At 41.6% G+C, this 21,425-nt stretch overlaps 1 protein-coding gene across 1 annotated transcript; it reads right to left on the bottom strand.

Annotated features, from left to right (window-relative positions):
* Positions 1-650: 650 nt before the first annotated feature.
* On the bottom strand, positions 651-16,011 carry LOC148041771 (putative WRKY transcription factor 3). Its single transcript, XM_087682324.1, has 6 exons — positions 15,600-16,011; positions 14,842-15,491; positions 14,535-14,696; positions 13,619-14,355; positions 13,379-13,537; positions 651-1,581 (listed from the first exon to the last, which is right to left on the bottom strand). The coding sequence occupies exons 2-6, from the start codon at positions 15,370-15,372 to the stop codon at positions 1,050-1,052; spliced, it is 2,121 nt and encodes a 706-aa protein (XP_087538450.1). The 5' UTR covers positions 15,373-15,491; positions 15,600-16,011; the 3' UTR covers positions 651-1,049.
* Between the last annotated feature and the right edge of the window lie 5,414 nt (positions 16,012-21,425).

Raw genomic sequence — 21,425 nt, 5'->3', positions numbered from 1 at the left:
ACCAGTGGGAACGTGACTGATTATTAAGAAAGGAAAAAGTAGTAATGAGTTAATAGAAGCAATTTACTCAGGAGTTGGGTAAGAAAGTGGCTGATGGAACCCATGGCATCACTTCTGCATGTGAATTAATTACAAATCTTCAAACTATTTGTTTACCTTGCGCTCATGCTTCATCTACCCGTAACTTGTTGGAATAAACGGCAACAGAAGTGGGATTCATTAAGAGGAAAATTTCTTGTATGAAGACATAGTAGGGCCAAGTATCCTGTTCTGATCACCACGAGGTGTTTAAAGGTGTGGGAGGCTTGGTGGGCTTCGATTGATAAGCCTGGGGGAGGAAGGTGATGCTTTGAGAGCCAAATTGTTTAGGAGATGCCGGGAGCTGGGAGCAGGATGTTCTTTGGGCACAGATTCCAGTGAATTTGCTTCACTGTCAAAATGAGGAATTTCGTAAGGCCACTGGCGCCGCTGCCTGGGATCTAGTAAGAACTTAAGCAATCAAAAAAAACTTCAAGCCTGAGTGGCAAGAGCCCTGTTGAATCACCTGGGGTATTGCGACAATCAGAGATTTAATTACGGCATCACTTCAAATTGACCTGCCATGCTTTCACCACCTCTTAATCCATTTTATTATACCTGGAAGCAATAGCTTTCTTTTCTTAAGGACAATCAAGCCTGATCAGTACTCAGGCAACTCTTTATTACTAAAGCCCAGAGGGCGAAAAGAACAGCGAACTAAACCAATTAAACAGGTATGGATCACTGCATATTTATCAGCATGCAAGTACGGAAGATTCGTATAGAACTGTACATGCAAGATAACTTCACAATAATCATCTCCAAAAGAGATTCTTCCAGCCATAGAGGTTGAGGCACTGTGGCACGGAGAATGCAGCCACGAGCATACCCTTCGTATTGACAAGGCTAACAGGCCAAAAGCTATAGATAATCCACCAGTCAGTAGCTGGTTTGTAATGTTCTCTGCCTCACCTGGAAATAAGATTCTCCAACTGTACCATCCTTGGGGGGCAAAGTTGAGATTGCCGTCTTTACAATAGAAGTCTTTGTGGAGCAAATGATACTGAATTCGGTTGATAAACTGGCTGCAGAGAGCCGCCCAGAGGGTGAACTTCCCCCGGCTCTTCTTTTGGCTTCAACCCCATATCTTGACTGGTAAAGGCCGACCGCTCTAATGATCTCACTCCATTAAAATTTGAACTCGTAGAGTTTATTGCTGTCTGACCAGGTACATCTGGAATGCTTTCTGAGACTGAAGTTGCATTAATCAACCCATTACCACCATATTCCATGCCTGCAACCTGAAGCTTACCAAGTATTTGCTCTTGAAGAGAAGAGGCTGATTTTGGATGGCCACTCACTCCAGAGCCACTAAGCCCTGCAGGCCCAGATGGAAGCAAACCGCCTGTACTTCCATTTGCATCGTGGCTGCTGTTCCTGGCTACAGGCACATCATGATTGTGCTTCCCTTCATACGTTGTTATAACAGCTCTTCTATCTGTGGAAGACCTCTCCACATGCTTCCTTACTGAGCAACCCACATTGGTGCACTTGTAGTAGCTTCTGCAAATTGAAATAGAAACGTCAGGTTCACACATTTTTAAATGAATATATGTCACCTTACTCATTACAATGAAAACTTCACACCCCCCCCCCCCTCTCTCTCTCTCTCTCTCTCTCTGTGTTAGCAGTGTACATTTCAAGTGTAGCTATGCTCTTTATAAGGGTTTGTATTGGGCGACCTTATGGGGAGTTTCTTTTTTGTTTTTTACAGGTTTTCATTGTTTTTTGGTCTCTACAAGAGCCTTCCCAGATCACGCTTTTGTCTCTGCAAGGACCTTCATAACATCAGCAAAGAATTATGCCCCTTTTAGCCATTAAATCATCCATGACACTGCAACAAGTTTTGTTACACTCAAAGCAGCTTGGACGACATCTAAATTCTTCAAGGACTTGTACAATGGCCAAGGTGTAACAGTGTAACTTTTGGACTTCAGGAGAGTCCATGACAACCTTGACTGGAACCTCTTGGAGGGTATTGTGGCTTAATTAGGCTCTCCCTAAGAAACTAGAATGGAACAGTGACATGTCGGCTCTTTATAGGCCTACCACAGTGGGGGTGACCAGAGGACAATGAAAGGGAAAGGATATCCACCTCTAGCTTCTAACTTCCCCTACTATTTGCAAACACAATGTCCTACTTTCTGTGTCCTAGAGGGGTCTCAAGCTGCCAGTAAAGACTAAGACAAAGTTGATGGATTAATGTATGTTGATGACACTATCATTTACATCAAAAATGACATAATGATGCTAGAGAGTATGGGGTTTGGATTAAAAATATATATGCACAGTATATTGATTTTTTTTATATACTCTATTTGGATCCATCTTAATGTTTCTAGCTATTTTATTGAATTTTTCCCCAGCAGGAACTACTGATTCACATGTATTATTAATGACAGGATTTACTCAATGATGTTACATTTTGTTACGGCTTGCCCTTTTTGTCTCTTGTGCTATAAGAGTGCATGTTGTGAAAGATGTGGATCTAGAGCATGGCAGATGCTATGGCGGATGGAAGATGAAGACCAAACTCATGATGACAGAGACAAGTAGAGACAAACTGTTACACAAGTGAATTAGGTTCCAAGATGGCAGCTTGGACTCATAAACACAATCTTGTGTAAGACTAACAAAGGCAAGACACTTAGCTTAAAGTACAAAGCATCATGACATTGTATTCATTTCATATGAAAAGTGGTAGTCAAGTACAATGCTTTATAGTTGTTGGATGGGTAACAATTTTCCCTTTTCTATGCATATGGGATTCAGTCTTGCATGCATGTCCTAAGCTCAAAACTGCCTCATAAAAAGAGGCTACAATAGGTGTGATTGCAAATATCTCGACACCCCTCCTGAATCACAACCAGAAAGTACAAAGTATGTAGAGGCTTTAGTGAAAGCAACACCTGCAAAGTGTGGGCACACCATAAACATGGCAAAACACCAGAGGCTGTCGCAGAAAAGACTGAGTGTGGGTACCACAAACATGATGGACACCCAAAGGCTGTAACAGAGGCCTTACAAAGGCTGTAGTACAAGGCTACATGAGGAGTTTATAAGCTTATGTCACAAGCATTAGGGCTAGGCATTACAAGGCTAAAAAAGTCTAGTAAAAATTTGGATCAAGGACCGGTAGACCCTTGTAGTTTTTAGCATTTGTTTTGACATAGATTTTCAATTCATTGTAGGTCTTCTTGTCGGTGTAGTCCAGCTTGCTCTTTTTGATCATGTACTTGTTTTTCACTTTGCTTGCCACTTTAGAGTCTTCATGATTTTTCTGCTTCTTTTGGTCCTCTTCTTCTAGGTCCTCTTTATCTGCTTCTTCATTGACTTTGCTTGCATATGCATTAGTCTTCATGTCCATAGACTCCCTTAAACAAAGGATCATTTTTTAGGCAATGAAAATGACTTCAAATTTTTGCACTTTCATGTCTTCAAGGTCTTCAAATGGATACATTGATGGCATTTGGATATAGGCAGCTCCATGTCTTCCTGTAGGTGGAGTAACATCTTCTATGTAGTGTAAATGGACCATAAGATACATATTACTCTTCATGAGAAGGACCCACTTAAAAATCTTCATGTTTGGCATTGAAAAGCAAAAAGAGTTGAAACCTAATGTGTCAAAAGACACAAATGAGGGTAGTGCCAAAAGACACTATGAGAGTATCAAGAGACACTATGTTTCAAAGATGATGATTCTTAATGCTTGTTTGTTGCTTGATGTTTGATGTGACCCCTTCAGCTTGAGTCCCCTCCTTGTTGATGTGATAGACAAATCTAATCAACAGATCTTAGTGGCAAGTAGTTGGCTTGGCCAAATGGATTTTAGAATGGAGTAAAGAAAAAAGTTGAAGATATCGTCTTGATGCTACTGCTTGAGGTCTTCAAAACTTCAAAACAAATCTTCAAAATATCTCAAATCTTTCGTGACTCTCAAATCAATGTGACCTTGATTTGTTTGAGTGGCAGGGGAGAGAAGATGAAAGAAAAATAGAGCTTGAAGTTGCAATGGCTATGGAGGGTCTATCTAGGGTTTCCTAACCGACTGGTTTTTTGCTTGGCATAGTGTGTACAGGCAATTAATCTGCGAAACCTCTGAGTTGAAAGTAGCTTACATATGGACCTTTAATAACATTATGATCGCAGGTTGGATCACGTTGTACAAAGAGAGGACGAAGCGTACGACAGTGGAAGAGGTGTAGTTCTGACAACAACGACGAATTTCAGCAGTGCCAATGCATAGAGTATGCAATGTCGAGCTGTAATGTGTCAAGATGATGCGTCTTGACCTGGACAATAACTTCCTAGAAAAAAGCGTATTGAGATGAGGCTTGTAGGAGAAGATCAAGAAGCTCCAAGTGAGCTAGGTATAACCTTGCTATGGAGTCGCACAGGGCAGAAGCTAAGAAAAAAGGCAATGCTGAGCTTGAGTCAAGGCAATGTCAGGGTTCTATGTGATACAGAGAAGCCTTGGGAGTCAAGGAATAAATCTCCAGAAGAGAGCTTGGAGAGATATGCCCTCTACAAAAAGTTATGGAAGCTCAAAGGCATGCAAGTTGGCTATGGCTGCCAAGGTGGAGTAAGTGGAGATGAGTTGAGAGATGAGCTCATTAGTTGTGGACTTGAGCTAACCTGAGGTTAAGAGGGATTGAGAGAGCATGGAAGGGAGTCATGCCATGCCTGACTGTGCTTTGATATCATGTGAAAGATGCCAATCTAGAGCATGGCAAATGCTATGGCAGATGGAAGATGAAGACCAAACTCATGATGACATAGACAAGTAGAAACAAACTGTTACACTAGTGAATTAAGTTCCAAGATGGCAACTTGGACTCATAAACACAATCTTGTGTAGGACTGACAAATGCAAGACACTTAGCTTAAAGTACAAAGCATCATGACATTGTATTCATTTCATATGAAAAGTGGTAGTCAAGTACAAAGCTTTGTAGTTGTTGGATGGGTAACAGTTTTCCCTTTCTATGCATATGGGATTCAATCTGCTTGCATGTCCTAAGCCCACAATTGCCTCATATAAAGAGGCTACAATAGGTGTGATTGCAAATATCTCAACACCTGTGCCACCAATTCATATTTGGTTATTTGAGGCTTATGTAGAGGCACTTACAGCTGGATCAGTAATCTTGGCAAGAATTCTTTTAACATTGGGAGGTGTTCTGCATTGCAAAAATTGAGAAAATCAACAAGTCAATGATTTTATCACAAATTCCAACTCTAGCAAGGGTTGGGATGTTCATTTGGGCTTCAAATAGATCAGCCAAGAACAAATAGTAAGATACCTTAAGTTCCAGATGGACTCCATATCACAGCCACCTAGGAATTCCTCCCAAATGATTTAACCCATCCAACAAAAGTTGGCATAATGGAGCACATGTCTCTTCTAGCAGACAATGGTGATCGATAAGTCTTGTTAGTGGCACCTTGGTATATAGCCTCTTGATGATGTTTCTCAATAGAGTATATAAACAGCTACATTGCCTTGTTTTAGGATTTCTTGTGGGACAAAGGGAATGAATCACAAGGTTCCAAGGTTGAGGTGGCAAGGCAAACCCAAGCTATTAGAGTCGTGTCTATTGAGCAAGCAAGTGATACAAGGTGCCATGCTAGGTGCAAACAAACCCAAAAGCTTTTTTTGGTGTACCTACAAATGTGGCAGCATTTTCCTCAGCAAAAGTACACTTTTGGTGACAAAAAGGGTCAAAAGTTTTGCCAAAGATGTTCCTACACAATACAAACATAATTGGCCAAAGTTCCCGACATTTGCCCTAGACAGTCACTTTAATGGTCAAAAAGTGGAAGTTAATTATTTGGCCAACCTTATAGTCATTTTAAAAATTTGACATCCTTTGCAATTTACTGCAAGAGTTTCACACTATTTTAAGCAACTCTCGGTCCTTAATTGAAGAAACAAAATCCTCAACATCCAATCTTCTCCTCACAAGATTGTGGGTCTTCTCCTAACAAGCCAAGGGCAAGCTTGCGAGCATGGGCAGTGCGAGCGTAAGCAAGTGGTTCAAGGAGTGGACACGAGTTTTTGTGCCTGCACGAGATCAAGCCAAAACTACTCATGATTGATCGAGATTGCCCTAACCTAGGTAGAAAGGTTATACTTCTTGGGCATGGAGGCTATCTAACATTCAAAGAGTATCTTTGTAAATTGTTCCCTGCATTTAGTTGATCAATTTTACCCTCAAGACACATAGCCAATAGCCACCCCACTTGACCCATCTATGAAACTAAGGTCTCTGAGGCAACTCCCTTCAACAACCATATCTATTTTAGCTAGAAGAAAAACTCTTGTGGCTCATTCACACCCGCCAAGATCTTGCTTCTTCAATTTCCATACTAAGCTAGTATTTTAACGAACCTAAGAAATCTCATGGAATTTCACGTATGTGTGTGTTAAGATATGTCACAATCAACTTATGCATATAGTTGTTGGTCAATCAAGGACTAACCTACAACGATTCATTAATTCTGAGTGCACCGAAGACTTGGAAACCTGGAGCTCCCAAGACCATTACTTCTTTTTGGGCTCAACTCTAATCACATGGTAAAGCCAAAAACAAGAGACTTCCATTGAGGTGAAATACGAGGCCTTGTATGATGGTATCACCAAGGCCATCTACTTGAGGAGTTTGATGGCAGAGCTACAGTTTCCATATCAAGCTCCTCCACTGATTTATTGTGATAGGAAGAGTGCCATAGCATTTGCTGGTGGCAACCCTATCATCGACAACAAAATGAAGCATGTAGGAGTATACTATCACTTTACCATAGATCAAATGGAGCTAGGCACCATCCACCTAGAGTTGTGTTGTTTTTAGACAACCATGCTAGCATATTGACAAACCAATCAACCACCCGAACATTGATTACCTTCATCAACCGATCAACATTAGCCCACCCTCCCCTTCAACATTAGCATGATGGAAAGATTGCCAGTAGTCGTGTGTCTTGTGTGGTCATCTCGTAGATATGAGCCTTAGTCTGAGTGAGATGAGGACATTAGGAGCTCTAACATTATCTTTGTTTGTCATTTTATGTGTTTTAGATACTTTAGATGGAGGGCACATTAGTACATTTCTTTTTGTGCACTTTTGGCTATTTTTCAGGGGTTTGACCACATTTAGGGTTTTCCCTCTTTTTTGCCTACATATAGGCGGCCTAACCTCCCGCTTTCATCATCCATCATTATTCCTTCGTGATCAACCAATCCTCCTCATTCTCTCATCCCCCTACTACCGTCTAGCACCCATACTGACACATAGAGTTGCGTGTTGGGGCCAACCGTTGCAGCCTTGTGCCTTCAACCATTGCAATCACATTGTTCCTTCTCTCTCCTACATCTTCTCTTTGTCTCCTCTTCGTGTTCACTTTCCTCTTTCCATTGCGCACTATCACATGTTATCAAAGCTACACGTGGGAACCGGAGATCTTGAAGAGGTGTGTTGTCCGCAACAAAACTTGCCGTGCATCATCGCCACATGTTGCAAACCTTGTGCTTGGAGTCAAACAAGGTAGTGCGGCCTGTTTCGAACTCTTTTTTTAGGCTTTGTTTACCAAGGTAGATTTGTGTTTTACTCCCAAGCGGCCTCTACAAGGCTAGGCAGTACCATTACTATACCCAAGTAGCATCAAGTAGGCTAGGCGATGATTCTATTGGCTGGGTGACACCAAAACAGACCTGCATTTTCTACACGCAGCCCTGCGCACATGTGCTCCAAAACCAAGCCTTGCATTACCTGCGTTTTTGTGCAAGTAGCTCCTCTATCTTTGCATTTTGTGTAGGTAGGTCATCGGTCCTCCTAAGGGGCACATTAGCAAGCTTGGCGATACCTATTTTATGCTAGGTGGCCTGTTTACAAACAAACACATTTCTTTCTTTGTTACGTTCTAATACTAGCTGGTCTTTGCTAACCAAGGTGACTTCTTTTTGGTGCTAGGCGGCCTCCATAGCAAGCTCCAAGAGGTCTTGGTCCTTGACCGACCCCTAGATTGGCTGTGTTTACAAGTTGAAGACATGTTTTCCTCTACATTTATTGCTCCCTTTCTCTACCCAACATTGTGCATTCCCTTCGACATCGCATACTCCCCATCTACCTTCCCTCAATCAATTATCGTCTGTACCATGGCCTGACAGACCCTGATTATCCCAAGGACACCTCTTATTGGTCGCCTTTATTCTAGTGGGAAAGCATCCTCTTTTGCTTTCTTGTAGGTACTTTATTTGAGGACATCTATGGCCAATGTGTATGCTATGGGGAATCGTGTGGTTCACGATCATTCAAACCAACCACCATCTTATTACTCTTTCCCGTTATATTCTTCTAGGGCTTCTAGTCCCCAATTGGTATTGATGGCATCTCCTAAGCACATGCCAATCCTACCCTCTCTCTCCGCATCCGACAAGCTAGATGGGATGAACTATGGCATTGATGGCATCTCCTAAGCACGTGCCAATCCTACCCTCTCTCTCCGCATCCGACAAGCTAGATGGGATGAACTATCCTCTATAGTCATGCCACATGGAGTGTCTCCTTGACAATTGCGACCTTTGAGACTTGTTACTCTCCTTCGGGATTTTGTTATTATCCCTATACACCGATCTATTGTGGATCCTCATGACAATGTGACCTCGGATTCAGCAACTATGGATCCTCATGATGGTGTGTGACTCAATTTCAGTAACTTTATGGGACGATTGAATGCCAAAGCCTGCTCTTCTCTCCTTCTGAGTTGTACAAATTCTATCCTTGTGCACGTTAGACATCTTCACACCGCTACAGAGATTTGGAGAAGATCGGTATCTTTCTTCTGGATCCAAACATTTGGGCATCACTTATCTCTTGAGTTGAAGCTACAACAACTCTCTCTCGTAGATTCCCCTACAATGAGGGATCACATCCACAAGATGGAGGAGATTCACAATGAACTTTCATTCCTTGATACAAACATTTCTTCAAAGGACCTAGCTATGACACTTCTTTCACATCTTCCATCAATGACATATGATGTGTTCTACACCGATCTTCTCACTTCTCATAGCCAGGAGACACACACTTGGGAGGAGCTAGTCCCATGGGTGCTCGAGCACAATGCGAGTCGCATTGAGCCACATTCTTGCAGAACCTGTGCACATGGCCGCGCTTATGCAACTTTATCTACAAGTACAAGGCAAGCCAAGCAAGAGAAATAAGTTGGAGTCATCTTTCAACTCTAATACAACTTTTGTGCGGAAGCGTACAGGATATCCCACGTGTCCTCATTGTGGAAAGACCTTGCACCACGAGAAGAGGTGCTAGAGGATATACCCTCACCTTTATTCGAAAGCAAAGGGTGGATCTATGTCGAAGCCTTCGTCTCTCTACTTCGTCACTCACTATTTCCACCGAGTCATTGTTTCTATGCATTTATCAAGTGGAGAAGCCTTCTTTGACTATCTCTTCTTGTGAGCAGCCTTGGCTCATTGCTAGTGGTGCATCGAGTATCTACAAGTACAAGGCAAGCCAAGCAAGAGCAATAAGTTGGTGTCATCTTCCGACTCTAATACAACTTTTGTGAGGAAGCATATAAGATATCCCACATGTCCTAATTGTGGAAAGGCCTTGCACCACGAGAAGTGCTGGAGAATATACCCTAACCTTTGTTCGAGAGCAAAGGGTGGATCTATATCAAAGCCTTCGTCTGTCCCTACTTTGTCACTCGCTATTTCTACCAAGTCATTGTTTCTATGCATTTATCAAGCAGAGAAGCCTTCTTTGACTGTCTCTTCTTGTGAGCAAGCTTGGCTCATTGCTAGTGGTGCATAGAGTATCTACACGTATAGGGCAAGCCAAGCAAGAGTAATAAGTTGGAGTCATCTTCCGACTCTAATACAGCTTTTATGGGCAAGCATACAAGATATCCCACGTTGTGTGGTTATCTCTTGCCTGTGAGCCTCAGTCTGAGTCATACAAGAACATTAGGAAATTTAACATTGTCTTTATCTATCATTTTATGTGTTTAGGACACTTAAGATGGAGGGCACATTAGTCCATTTCTTTTTGTGTACTTTTGGCTATTTTTTAGGAATTTGACCACATTTAGATTTTTTTCTCTTTTTCGCCTATATACACGCAACCTACCCTCTCACTTTCATTATCCGTCATTGATCCTTTGTGATCAGCCAACCCTCCTCATTCTTTCATCCCCTTGCTACTGTCTAGCACACACACTAACGCACAGAGCTACATGCTCAAGCTAGGTATGGCAGCCTTGTACCTTCAAACATTGCAGTCACATTGTTCATTCTCTTCCACATTCTCTCTATGTCCTCTCTGTGCTCACTTTCCTCTTTCCATTGTGCACTCTCACAAAGAGGGGACCCCTATTGCTTTCCTTTCCACCTTCTAATGGTGAGAGGGGTCAGCTTCTTCTCCAGGTGCTTACAAGATTTTGATTCCCCATCTCATTGATTCCTATATATTTGTAGCATTCTCCATATTGCATCCTGATATCATGCTTGTAAAAGGATGCTTATCGCAAGGTCGTAATCTTCTAACTTCTCTTGGGATTGTTGAATGGGTGCATATATGAGATTAAGTCAAAATGTGAGTCACAATGGCGAGCAAACTCCATTTGGGTAGTGGGGGACATTGATAGAAGTTCTGAAGGATAGGTGTCAATACATGGGGAAGATCTGGGCCAAAGACATCGGATAGCCCCTTGAGGATGACTTTCAATGTCAAAGAGGTTAGTGAATTAAATCATTTAATGTCCTAGACTTAGGTTTGTGAAAGGTTTCAAACACTATCATGTTCATAGTGGTTAAGAATTTAAATTGAGGCTAGGAAGTGCTAAAAAATAGGGCATGGCCAATTATTTTTCAATTTTCTGATTTAAAAGTGGCTGGAGATTCAGTTATAATGGCTAAGTTTACATGGGCAGGTCTGCCACATGGCAATCAGCCATCATCAAGGCCATACAAGGTTGGAAAAGGACTGGGGGGGAAGCAATTTGCAGCCAGCCACAGCAGCTGAATGACCTTCTGGAACAAGCAATAGCTACTGACCACTCCTCACCTTGGGCTGGTGACTGCTGTGAGAAACCCATCTAGGGCAGGCAGCTACCACTGGGCACATTCTAGGGCAGGAAATCAGATTCTCTCTCCCTTACTGCTGATCTCTCTTCCCAATGCCAATTGGAGTCTGAATTCCGGATCTGAAGTGTTTTAATTGAGATTTTGCTGATCTCAAACCTGTAAACAGTGAGAATTGGAGTTTGCATGGCTGTCTTGGGATCTGTGCATGTGAATTCCAGTCATGCATGAAGGATTGCTCCTGTAAATCAGTGAATTGACAGAAAATTGAAAAACATTTTGTCTACAATGAGGCTGCATGGTCATTTGGAGAGACCCTCTCCTATTCTTTCTAGCAGTCAAAGCGTTGTTGCAATAGCACCAAATCCATTTTTTCATACTCATACTAAGCACATTGAGATACATTATCACTATGTCAGAAAGCAATCGCATGCACGGAGATCAGCATGATCTACATTCCCACACAGGAGAATGTTGCAGATATTTTTCACCAAGGCTCTGTTACGTGAAAAGTTGGAGGAATTTTTGGAAATCCTCAAGCTTGATATCTTTTGGTAATGGATGGAGTCACTCCTTGTACATCATCAACATTGGCACTGCAGGAGGGTTCTGAGCAATGCCCAATGTATAAGTGAGTGGTGTTGACAAAACTAAGTCGTGTCACTATCTCTAGATAGTAGAGTCAGTCTGACTCTACTTCATTCTCTCTCTCTCATCTCCATATCCAACAAGTTCGGCCAACGGCACCCTCACTCAGATGCCAAGGCACATGTGCATTGTGAAGGGGATCAATATTCAGCATTCTTTCCTATTTGTTTCAGTCAAATTTGAGTTTTAATTTTCTTTCTTTGCTTCAGCACTATGCACTCACAAAATGCTCAAAAAGAAAGACTGCAGATAAATTGAGGAAAAAGGTGGGGAGATGAACACAAAGATGGCCACCAGTGAGACAATCTTCAACTACTACATACAAGATTACAGCAAACAAACTTGATGTACGATGAAACAAAGACAGTTCTTTCATAGGGCAGTCTCAAGTATAGAGGAGGAAAGTGGAGTAGCACAACCAAATGCCTAGCCACATGTCATGAAGCTGGGCAAATGGAGGGATAGTTGGATGCTTGAATGATAAGAGTGTCCCGACACCGTTCCCCTCTTTATGGCTTTCCTTCTTTCGCTAACTATCAAGGATAGAAACAATCAAATATTACCAAAAATGGCAGGACACAAGCTTATTAGTTTTAGCACAACATTTCTATAGTCTTTATGGTGCATTTTTAGACTCTATGACCTTTAATCCACACTTAGGTAGACATGTAGTACAGTGTGTAGTGTCAAAACACACACACACTCTCTCTCTCTCTCTCTCTCTCTCTCTCTCTCTCTCTCTCTCTCTCTCTCTCCACACGCATGTCTGCCATGCACACACAAAGAGGCTCTGATGGACATTACTCTCTCTCTCTCTCTCTCTCTCTCTCTCTCTCTCTCTCTCTCTCTCACACGCATGTCTGCCATGCACACACAAAGAGGCTCTGATGTGACATAACTACATAAAGATCGGAAGAAAGATACTAGCTGAATGAAAGAAAAGTATGCACAATAGGCCACTTAACTTTTGAGAAACTAGATTTCGATATGCAAAATTATAGTTGAAATAACTCCTCTTGCATACATGTAATAGTCCCATCATATCACTGCCGATATGAGCCCTAGCAACCCTACATTACAAAGCAAGAACTGCCACAACATAACACTACAAGCAAAGAAATGCCACCACACCATATGACATAAAAACAAATGGGCTTTCCATTCCCTTTCAAACTTCTGAAGGCTAAATTCTCTTCATTTCACAACAAGGTAACTCAGCCAAGGCCTAAGTCACAAACCCATGCTCAAGAGCAAGCTCAATGCAGCAAGACTCCTAGAAATGCTAGTCAGTCTTTCAAAACACCCAAAACTTCAAAAAGCTGTCCTGTATAAATAAGAAACTTTAAAGATATTAATGACCAAACAAGGTCACAGGTTCAAACTGCAGACCAGCACTTGTGTTCTTGGAGAAAAGCATTTGAAAGTTCTTGGAAAAACTTAAGGCACAAACCACTGCATCGCAAAAAGATCCAGTGAAAGCACCCACATACGTCCACATTCATCACAAGAAAAACCACATGAGCAAGATAAGGAAAAGGTACAAACCGAGGATAAGGATTTCCCTTGACTACTTTCTGCCCATATTTGCGCCATCGGTAACCATCATCCAAAATATCCACTTCACTTGTTGTCTGTACAACTACTCTAGGCTCCCGTATGGTTCGAAGTGGGAGATTCACCATCTCCCTTGACTTGTCAATTCTCCTAAGCACACACAATTTCAAAAACATCAGCTGACTTTTACAAAAAGCTGGCAAGAAGAAAGTAAATTTGAACCTCCATTACCTCCTTTTAGAATCTGACTCATCTTCACCAACATCATCAGCTCTATTTGCATCACCATCCTCAAGTTCATCATCACTAACTGAGCCCAAAGATGGTTCTGGAGTCACAGACAAGCCACCAGAGTAAGTATGTCCCCTGGTTGAAGCTGATGGTTCTCCTGACGTCTTTTCACCATCAGTCTTTCTAAGCCCAAACAAATTTTCTGCCCTTTCCAGTGGAATGGCACTAGAGGCCTCTCTTCCAGCTCCATCTATCATATGGCCACTGTTTGCGCCCCTTCGAGTAGATTGAGGCTTTGGGTGATTATGCTCTCCTTTGTACACAATTTCAGTGATTTGCCCATCATAAGAACGCTCAACCTTTTTTTTGACAGGACATTTGGGATTCGTACATTTATAATAGCTGCGGGGGTATTCGCTACCTTTCACCTGCTTCTGTCCATATTTCCTCCAGTTGTAACCATCTTCAGAAGGCCTCTCCACCAAGTGTGGAGGTGGGTAGGCCGGGGCTGATAACTGAGATTTTTCTGGAGTCTCGGCTGGCAGAGCTGCTGCAGGTTCGGCAGGTTCTTCAGATTGTACTAGTGCATTTGGAGTAGTAAATGAAGGAACTTCTGATGGTGCCAGTGCAGAGTCGACACACGATGATTCAGCTCCTGAAGAGCTAGATACTAAATGTGATTGAGCTTGAGCATGTACCTGGGCTAAAGCCTGCTGATGGGAAAGCCCAAATGGACCCTGTAAACAGCACAAAATTAATCCATTCCAATCAACTTCTGGTTCTCATGTCAGCACAAAAAATGAAAAAAACATGAGTCCCATTCAATAAAAATTTGACTTCTTAAAATGACATACATGATGAAAAGACCGTAGTGAACTGCTAGTCAGAGTCTTATCACAAAGACTACAGGTCATACCATGCTAGCAAGAGGAGACATTGGTAACTGTGGGTGTGGTTTGAAGACAAAAGCAGGACTTCCATCCTGATCAGGGGTCTTATCCTTTGAACTCTCTTTACGAGGCCCATCATTAGCAAAGGAAGGTAGAGGGAATGTCCCGGTTGTTGGGGATGGTTCAGTCTGCACAAAGAAACACACAATAAATAACTTGGGACACCAAAATTATGAATAAGCAAGACATAAGTAGGAAGGCCCAGCCAAAAACAGAAAGCTACAACTTTTCTTCCATGGGCAGACAATACAACAGCTTACCACATCTACTCACCTGTCCTGTGGCAAAGAGAACCGGTGAGTCCAAGAGTGTGGTGGGACTAAGACCTGGAGGTATGGTAAGGTATGGGGAATGAGGGATGGGAAGCCTGGGGGGCATCATCGACTTGAATCGAGCTGTGTTAGATCTTGTAGACCCTGCGACTGCAGTGTTGCAGCCTGTGCCACCCTGTGTATCAGTTCCCATGCTTCCAGTCCTCCGCATCTCTGATACATCACTACCCTGAGTAGATTCAGTTTGAACACCTGCCTCAGTCACACTACCAACCAGCTGCGCAGTCGGGGAACCCATTGCCCCTGCGAGCAACTGTGAGAATGTTTTGTAGTCAGCATAAGGGTCATGGTCTGAAAAGAGGCTCGAGACAAAGGTCATCGGGCTTGGGGTCGCTGCATCAGGGGCCTTCCAAAGGACATCAGCAGGGTTTCTGGGAGGGAGGGTTAGGGTCGGCCGCGAAGGAGTAGGTTTGGTGAGTACTCCCACCGGACCATCCCCTGACTCAGAGGTGCTTGCAGCAGAGGACTCCATATGAAATGGCTGTTAGGGAAAATAGATGACCGATAGCTCAAAAATACATTACTAAAACCCTGTTCCTGTTCTGCCTCTCTGCAGAGGCGGCTATAGCAGAGAGCCGTGCACGACCAAACCTTCAATTAAAAAACCCCTGTTTAATCTCTCAAGAGCAATTGCTTTAAGCCTGGAGCTGCCTATATACTGAATCTGTCCCTCTAGCAGAGAGCCGTGCACGACCAAACCTTCAATTAAAAAACCCCTGTTTAATCTCTCAAGAGCAATTGCTTTAAGCCTGGAGCTGCCTATATACTGAATCTGTCCCTCTCTCTATCCGCCGTCGCAGAGCTGAAACCCTAAAACCTCAAGCTGTACAGAGCGAACTCGATTGAACAAACTGAGTCGAATTCAGGCATTACCTGCAATCTCTTTTGATCAGTCCATAGACAGAAGGTTGTGAACTGCAGACGGGTGAAGGGGTACCGCCATTATTACAGAACCTCTCTCTCTCTCTCTCTCTCTCTCTCTCTCTCTCTCTGCAGAGCTTGAGAGTTTGAATTGATCACAGAAATGTCAAAAAAAAGGGTTTGCATAGAAAAGCAGCCAATATCCCGTCCATGAAGTAAGTTTACTTTAAGATTCTCCGGGAGGATATAAAAGTCCAGGAAGACAACCACCACCATTCACAAAGGGATGTCTTCTTTTGCCACTTTAATATTCTGCTAACGTATAATCCTAACCTTCGGCTTACGCTTGCTGATTAGTTTCTTCTCATCACCTTGGTTTTTTCTTCCTAGTGGCAAAGTTAATAGGTACATTGATTTTGCCTGCAGAGTGGCAACTTGATAGGCAAATTGGTTTTACCGACATAGTGGCAACTTCAGTCGTATGGCTTCATATTGTGAACACTTCGTGGTCATAGAGTCGAATCCAAGTTTGAGTGTTTCAATGGTGCCTTCAGGAAGTGGTGCTTCTTGAGAAGGGTAGAAATGAAGTTGGGCTTCAAAATAAGGATATACTTGGGCTAAGAACAGTAGCATGCCCTTCCAACAAAGAAACTATGACTAGAGCCTTCAATAACACATTTGCATTAGGTGACCTAACCCTCTCATGGGGTGATGAAGTTGGAATGTGGTAGCCAATAAAAATAGCATGCTACATCATGATATTTTGCATCGCCTTGACCCAAGGGCTCTTTGAATGGTGTGGCCTTTAGATAGTGAATCTGGTAGTTTTGAAATATAACTTGGGCATATACCTTACTTTTGGGGTGGGGGGGCTACTCTTTTGTGGGTGGTGGTGTCTGGGAGAAATGAAGTTGGCCTTCAAAATAAGGATACTTGGGCTACGAATATAGCATGCCCTTCCAACACAGAAACTATGACTAGAGCTCGTCAATAACAAATTTGGGCTACCCTCCAAAATTTGGCATTAAATGACCTCGCCTCTTATGGGTTGATGAAGTTGGGATGTAGTAGCCAAGAAAAATAACATGCTACATTAAGATATTTTGCCTCACCCTAACCCAAGGGTTCCTTGAATGGTTTAGCCTTTAGATGAAGAACCCAGTGGTTTCAAAAGATTAAGTTGGGCATATTCTTGTATGATATGGAGGGTAAGATATGCTAACGTGTTTTGCAACTTTGGAATCGCAATGACAAGGTAAAGCAAATAGGTTTAAGTCATGAATGCACATTCAAAGAATTCCACAAACAATGATTGTAAAATGATCGTTTGGTTTCTCATCATAGGGGCCTTTTATCAACCATAGTTTCACACAAACCCCTTTAGTGATGCAATAATATTGCGTCTATACATTTGTGCAATAAGCAAGCTAAGTGAAAATGATATTGTCACTAGAAATAGCATTTAATACTAACGTTGGTTGCATGTTCCTTTGATGTGGTTTCTCTCTTATCGCATCTCTATGTGTTTTAAATAGCTATGTCGATCCTATAAGATGCAAGCTTGCTTCTTATCATGTAGCATGCCATGGGAGGGTGCAGAACATAGAGAACCTACCCAACAATTCAATCAATGTTGGTACTTCCTCAAGGAAAGATATCCACATAGGCCACTTATGTGCCAAAGTGTTAACAAGAGAAGAGCCACAACCAATGAAGCGGTATTGCTAGAGCAAGGCCCTTGCTGAGTATGTTGACAAAAACCAACCTATATAGTGTTGCTTGAGACATGTGAGTGAGAATGCAACTGCCCTAGGTGCAGCAGCTAATGGTAAGTGGGCTAACCTAGGGTGGGAAGATGCTCTTGCAACTAATATGGAGTTTAAGATCAATATGTCAATGGCTGCTAACTCCCTACTCAAATGTTGGAAAGTGATGATCAAGACTCTTCATTGGCCGGGTAGACTAAAAAGAAGTGGTGATGCATCCCTCACTCACCACCTATGGCTCTCTCCATTCATATTAGTTGATCAAGTGACCCTAGTAAGCAAAAATCTTAAGTTGTCCATGGTTGTGGATAAGAAGGGTACACATAGATGGCATGACCTTTGGGAACCCTCTACCATAGGCTTCATGGAGGTGGAAGATGCCAAATCCAGGTTTAATCTAGGTAACGAGGAGAAAGCCTAGCTCGCAAAATTCATATCTTCCAAGTATGAAGAATGGCCTACATATAAGGTTATCTAAAAGAGATTGCTATCCAAATCTCTAGATATTCCCAATAGAAGCTGGTTAGTGCCTCCAAAAGTAGAAAAGATTTAGAAAAAAAGAAGAATGAAATTTTAATTGTCCGCCATGAGATTTGGAAGCCTATTTTTCTAAGGGGACACTAAAGAATCTAGAAATGTAGGGTTAGAAGAATGTGGAAAAGCACTTATTTGAACACACTCAGCACACTATTATAGAAGGTATGCACTAGAAGTTTAGCACTAAAGACCAGATTGCAAAATTCATGAGGGTCTCACCTCCCTATGCTCGATTTGTTTGAGTAGGGCAACTATCCCACATGCCCTCTAGCATTGCCTATCTGCCCAATGGTTTAGAAATGGACCTAGGTTCAATTAGCATGTTTGAATGCTTCCATTAAACCTAAAATGGCATTCTTTAGCAATAGAGCCAAACTCATCAATAAATAATTTTTGAAGTTCTAGAATATAATTATAGCAATAGTGATTAGAGCTATTTGGTGCAACTGGAACAAAGTTGCCATGAAAAAAGCTATAGGTTGAAGATTGATGTTATCTTTGCAAAGGATATAGGAAGAAAGAGCATGTATTCAAGGTTGCATGTAAGTGCTCTCTCTCTCTCTCTCTCTCTCTCTCTCTCTCTCTCTCTCTCTCTCTCTCTCTCTCTCTCTCTCTCTCTCTCTCTCTCTCTCTCTCTCTCTCTCTCTCTCTCTCTCTCTCTCTCTCTCTCTCTCTCATATTTATGTATGCATGCAAACATTTACCTACATACATGCATGCATGTACACATTTATCCATCATACATGCACATGCGCACGCACGCACGCACGCACACGCACACACACAGACACACACATTTATCTGTATATGTACTTCCATTCAGTTTGTACACATGAGCACGTGCTTGTAAAATTGCACGCATGCACCTTTGGAAGCTAATTGTTGTCGTGGATATAAAATCAACAATAAACATGCTTTGGGCATGCCTTTATGAAGCTTAGGGAGGGCATCAAAGAGACGATGGTGAAGCTAAGAACATGACATGGTGTGTGCCTAGATATTGTTGGTATAAAAGCTCAATTTAAAGAGAAAGAAAGTATATTGTCACGTAGGTCTTCCAAGTCACTTTATCTACTTAAAAGTGTATTTATTGCAATATCTACTAGTATGTGTAATGGAGCCTCTCCATTGCAATATTTACTAGCTTACCTTATCTCCAATTCAATAAGGCAAATGTGCCAAATCAAATGGAGCCATGTAACTCTTTGTTGAAAAAATAATGAAAAAAAGGAGACTAAGCAAATGGTCACGCTAACAAGCAAAGAGACACTTGCCTTAGGGAACAAGTAGAGACAATGTTTTCTTTAATATTGTGATGCCATTAGAAAATTTGTATTTGATCATTTTGAGATGTCACCTAGCCACCAGCGGTAACGGTCATCCCAAAGGACGTAGGCATCATGAAACCACTCGTTGCAAGGAATTGAACAAATGCTAACACAAAACTCGTACACTCACCCCTCCAACTGAGTTGCTAGTTGATCGTGTTGAATATGTGTATTTAGATGTTTAAGAATCGCTCAAAGTGCTCTATTTTTGCCTTTTATGCCAATATACCGCAAGTTAATCTTTTTGCATTTGGTAGTTCGTCTAAAAGCTTCCATTGAGGGCTCAAGAATGATTGCTTTAACAAGCATAAAGATAACATGTGCTAAGTACTCATTCATTTGAGTATCAAGAAAAGTTGATTTTAGGTCCCTTACATTTATAGACTTACCTCTTGGCTAAAAAGAGAAGTCGGTAAGATGAGTTGGTATCCCAATGTCAACACGTCCACGATAGGTCACATGCTTATGATGTTGACCAATAAGTGGCAACTTTATGAAGTGCAAGGAGGGGAATTTGGTAAGAGGAAAGTCAAAGGTAACTAAGAGATTACTTCACCAAACATAGATTTTATGTATAGACAAAAATGAAAATTCCGTATACAAAAAAGCAACAATGTCATGGTAGAATTTGAACTAACTGTAATAAAAAAATAGTATGCCACAAGAACTAGATGTTCAAGGATGACTTTCATGGATTTGATCAATGAAAAAAGTATGGACTCTAAGAGTTGGAACAATCCTATTAAGAATATTATTCATCTTCCATTTTTCTATGATGTCCACTTCACCCCTTGACTTTTGGGACATTATGAGCATGCAATGATGCACAAAAAGTGCTCTCTCTCTCTCTCTCTCTCTCTCTCTCTCTCTCTCTCTCTCTCTCTCTCTCTCTCTCTCTCTCTCTCTCAACATAACAACAAAGGCAAATACAAAGATGATTGTGTGTACAATGACTATTATCCAATTACAGGGCTTATGACTCTTCCCAATAAATCCCTTTTCCAAGTATTGCATGTATAAACAAAACAAATTCACCATGTGTGTTAAGTTTAACATATTTAGTTAGTGCATTGATGGAGGCAACCCTTTCTTGGTTAGTTGAAGTCATAAACTTAGCATTTTAGAAATAAGTTGTTCTATTTTATCAACCTCCTTTAAATTGACAAGCATAAAACAACAAAAAGAAAATTACATTAAAGTGTCTATTGCTTTTTTCCCCCTATCATTATTGTGAAAATGGGGAAATTTAGGTATTTATATGCTCCAATGCAATAAAATACTCCTTAAAGTTTCGCTCTTGACAAACACTTAAATGCAAAACAAAGAAGGGATCAACTTGGAACTTAAATCATGTGGTATTGGAAGGTTTGACATGTTTATAATCATGGAAACAATGGAGTTCCAACTTAAAAGAAGTTGAGTGAGAAGATTAACCTAATCATGAACCATTGGCAACCTTTGAATGAAATATTATACCTCATATGGCTAGGGGTGGTATGATAATTTTGCAATGCATACAAGATCACACACACACACACACTCTCTCTCTCTCTCTCTCTCTGTGTGTGTGTGTGTGTGTGTGTGTGTGTGTGTGTGTGTGTGTGTGTGTGTGTGTGTGTGTGTGTGTGTGTGTGTGTGTGTGTGTGTGTGTGTGTGTGTGTGTGTGTGTGTGTGTGTGTGTGTGTGTGTGTGTGTGTGTGTGTGTGTGTGTGTGTGTGTGTGTGTGTGTGTGTGTGTGTGTGTGTGTGTGTGTGTGTGTGTGTGTGTGTGTGTGTGTGTGTGTGTGTGTGTGTGTGTGTGTGTGTGTGTGTGTGTGTGTGTGTGTGTGTGTGTGTGTGATAGACATCATAGACACACCCAACAACAAGTGACATCTATGTACAAATTGCATGTCCTCAATAAGAACATTGACATCTACGAGGATGCATATACATTACAATGGAAGTTGTGCAAAGTCAAGTCAAGGAAACTTGAACCCCAAACATAATCATTTACTTTACTTAACAATAAGCATTGTCAAAACTAATATAATA

This window comes from Lygodium microphyllum, chromosome 1 (assembly GCF_053477565.2).
Source record: "Lygodium microphyllum isolate KBCC chromosome 1, Lygodium_microphyllum_v1.1.10, whole genome shotgun sequence".
Classification (NCBI taxonomy): Eukaryota; Viridiplantae; Streptophyta; class Polypodiopsida; order Schizaeales; family Lygodiaceae; genus Lygodium; species Lygodium microphyllum.
The sequence above is the reverse complement of the archived record's forward strand: the minus strand, read 5'-3'. Positions and strand labels throughout refer to the sequence as shown.

What these genes read in the sequence shown, in the direction of transcription:
- LOC148041771 (XM_087682324.1), bottom strand. Translation starts at nt 15,372, where the DNA reads ATGGAGTCCTCTGCTGCAAGCACCTCTGAGTCAGGGGATGGTCCGGTG. An exon ending in GAGTCAGATTCTAAAAGGAG is followed by an intron (nt 13,538 to 13,618) that starts GTAATGGAGGTT and finishes GTGTGTGCTTAG; the next exon opens with GAGAATTGACAAGTCAAGGG. An exon ending in AAGGGAAATCCTTATCCTCG is followed by an intron (nt 1,582 to 13,378) that starts GTTTGTACCTTT and finishes TTCAATTTGCAG; the next exon opens with AAGCTACTACAAGTGCACCA.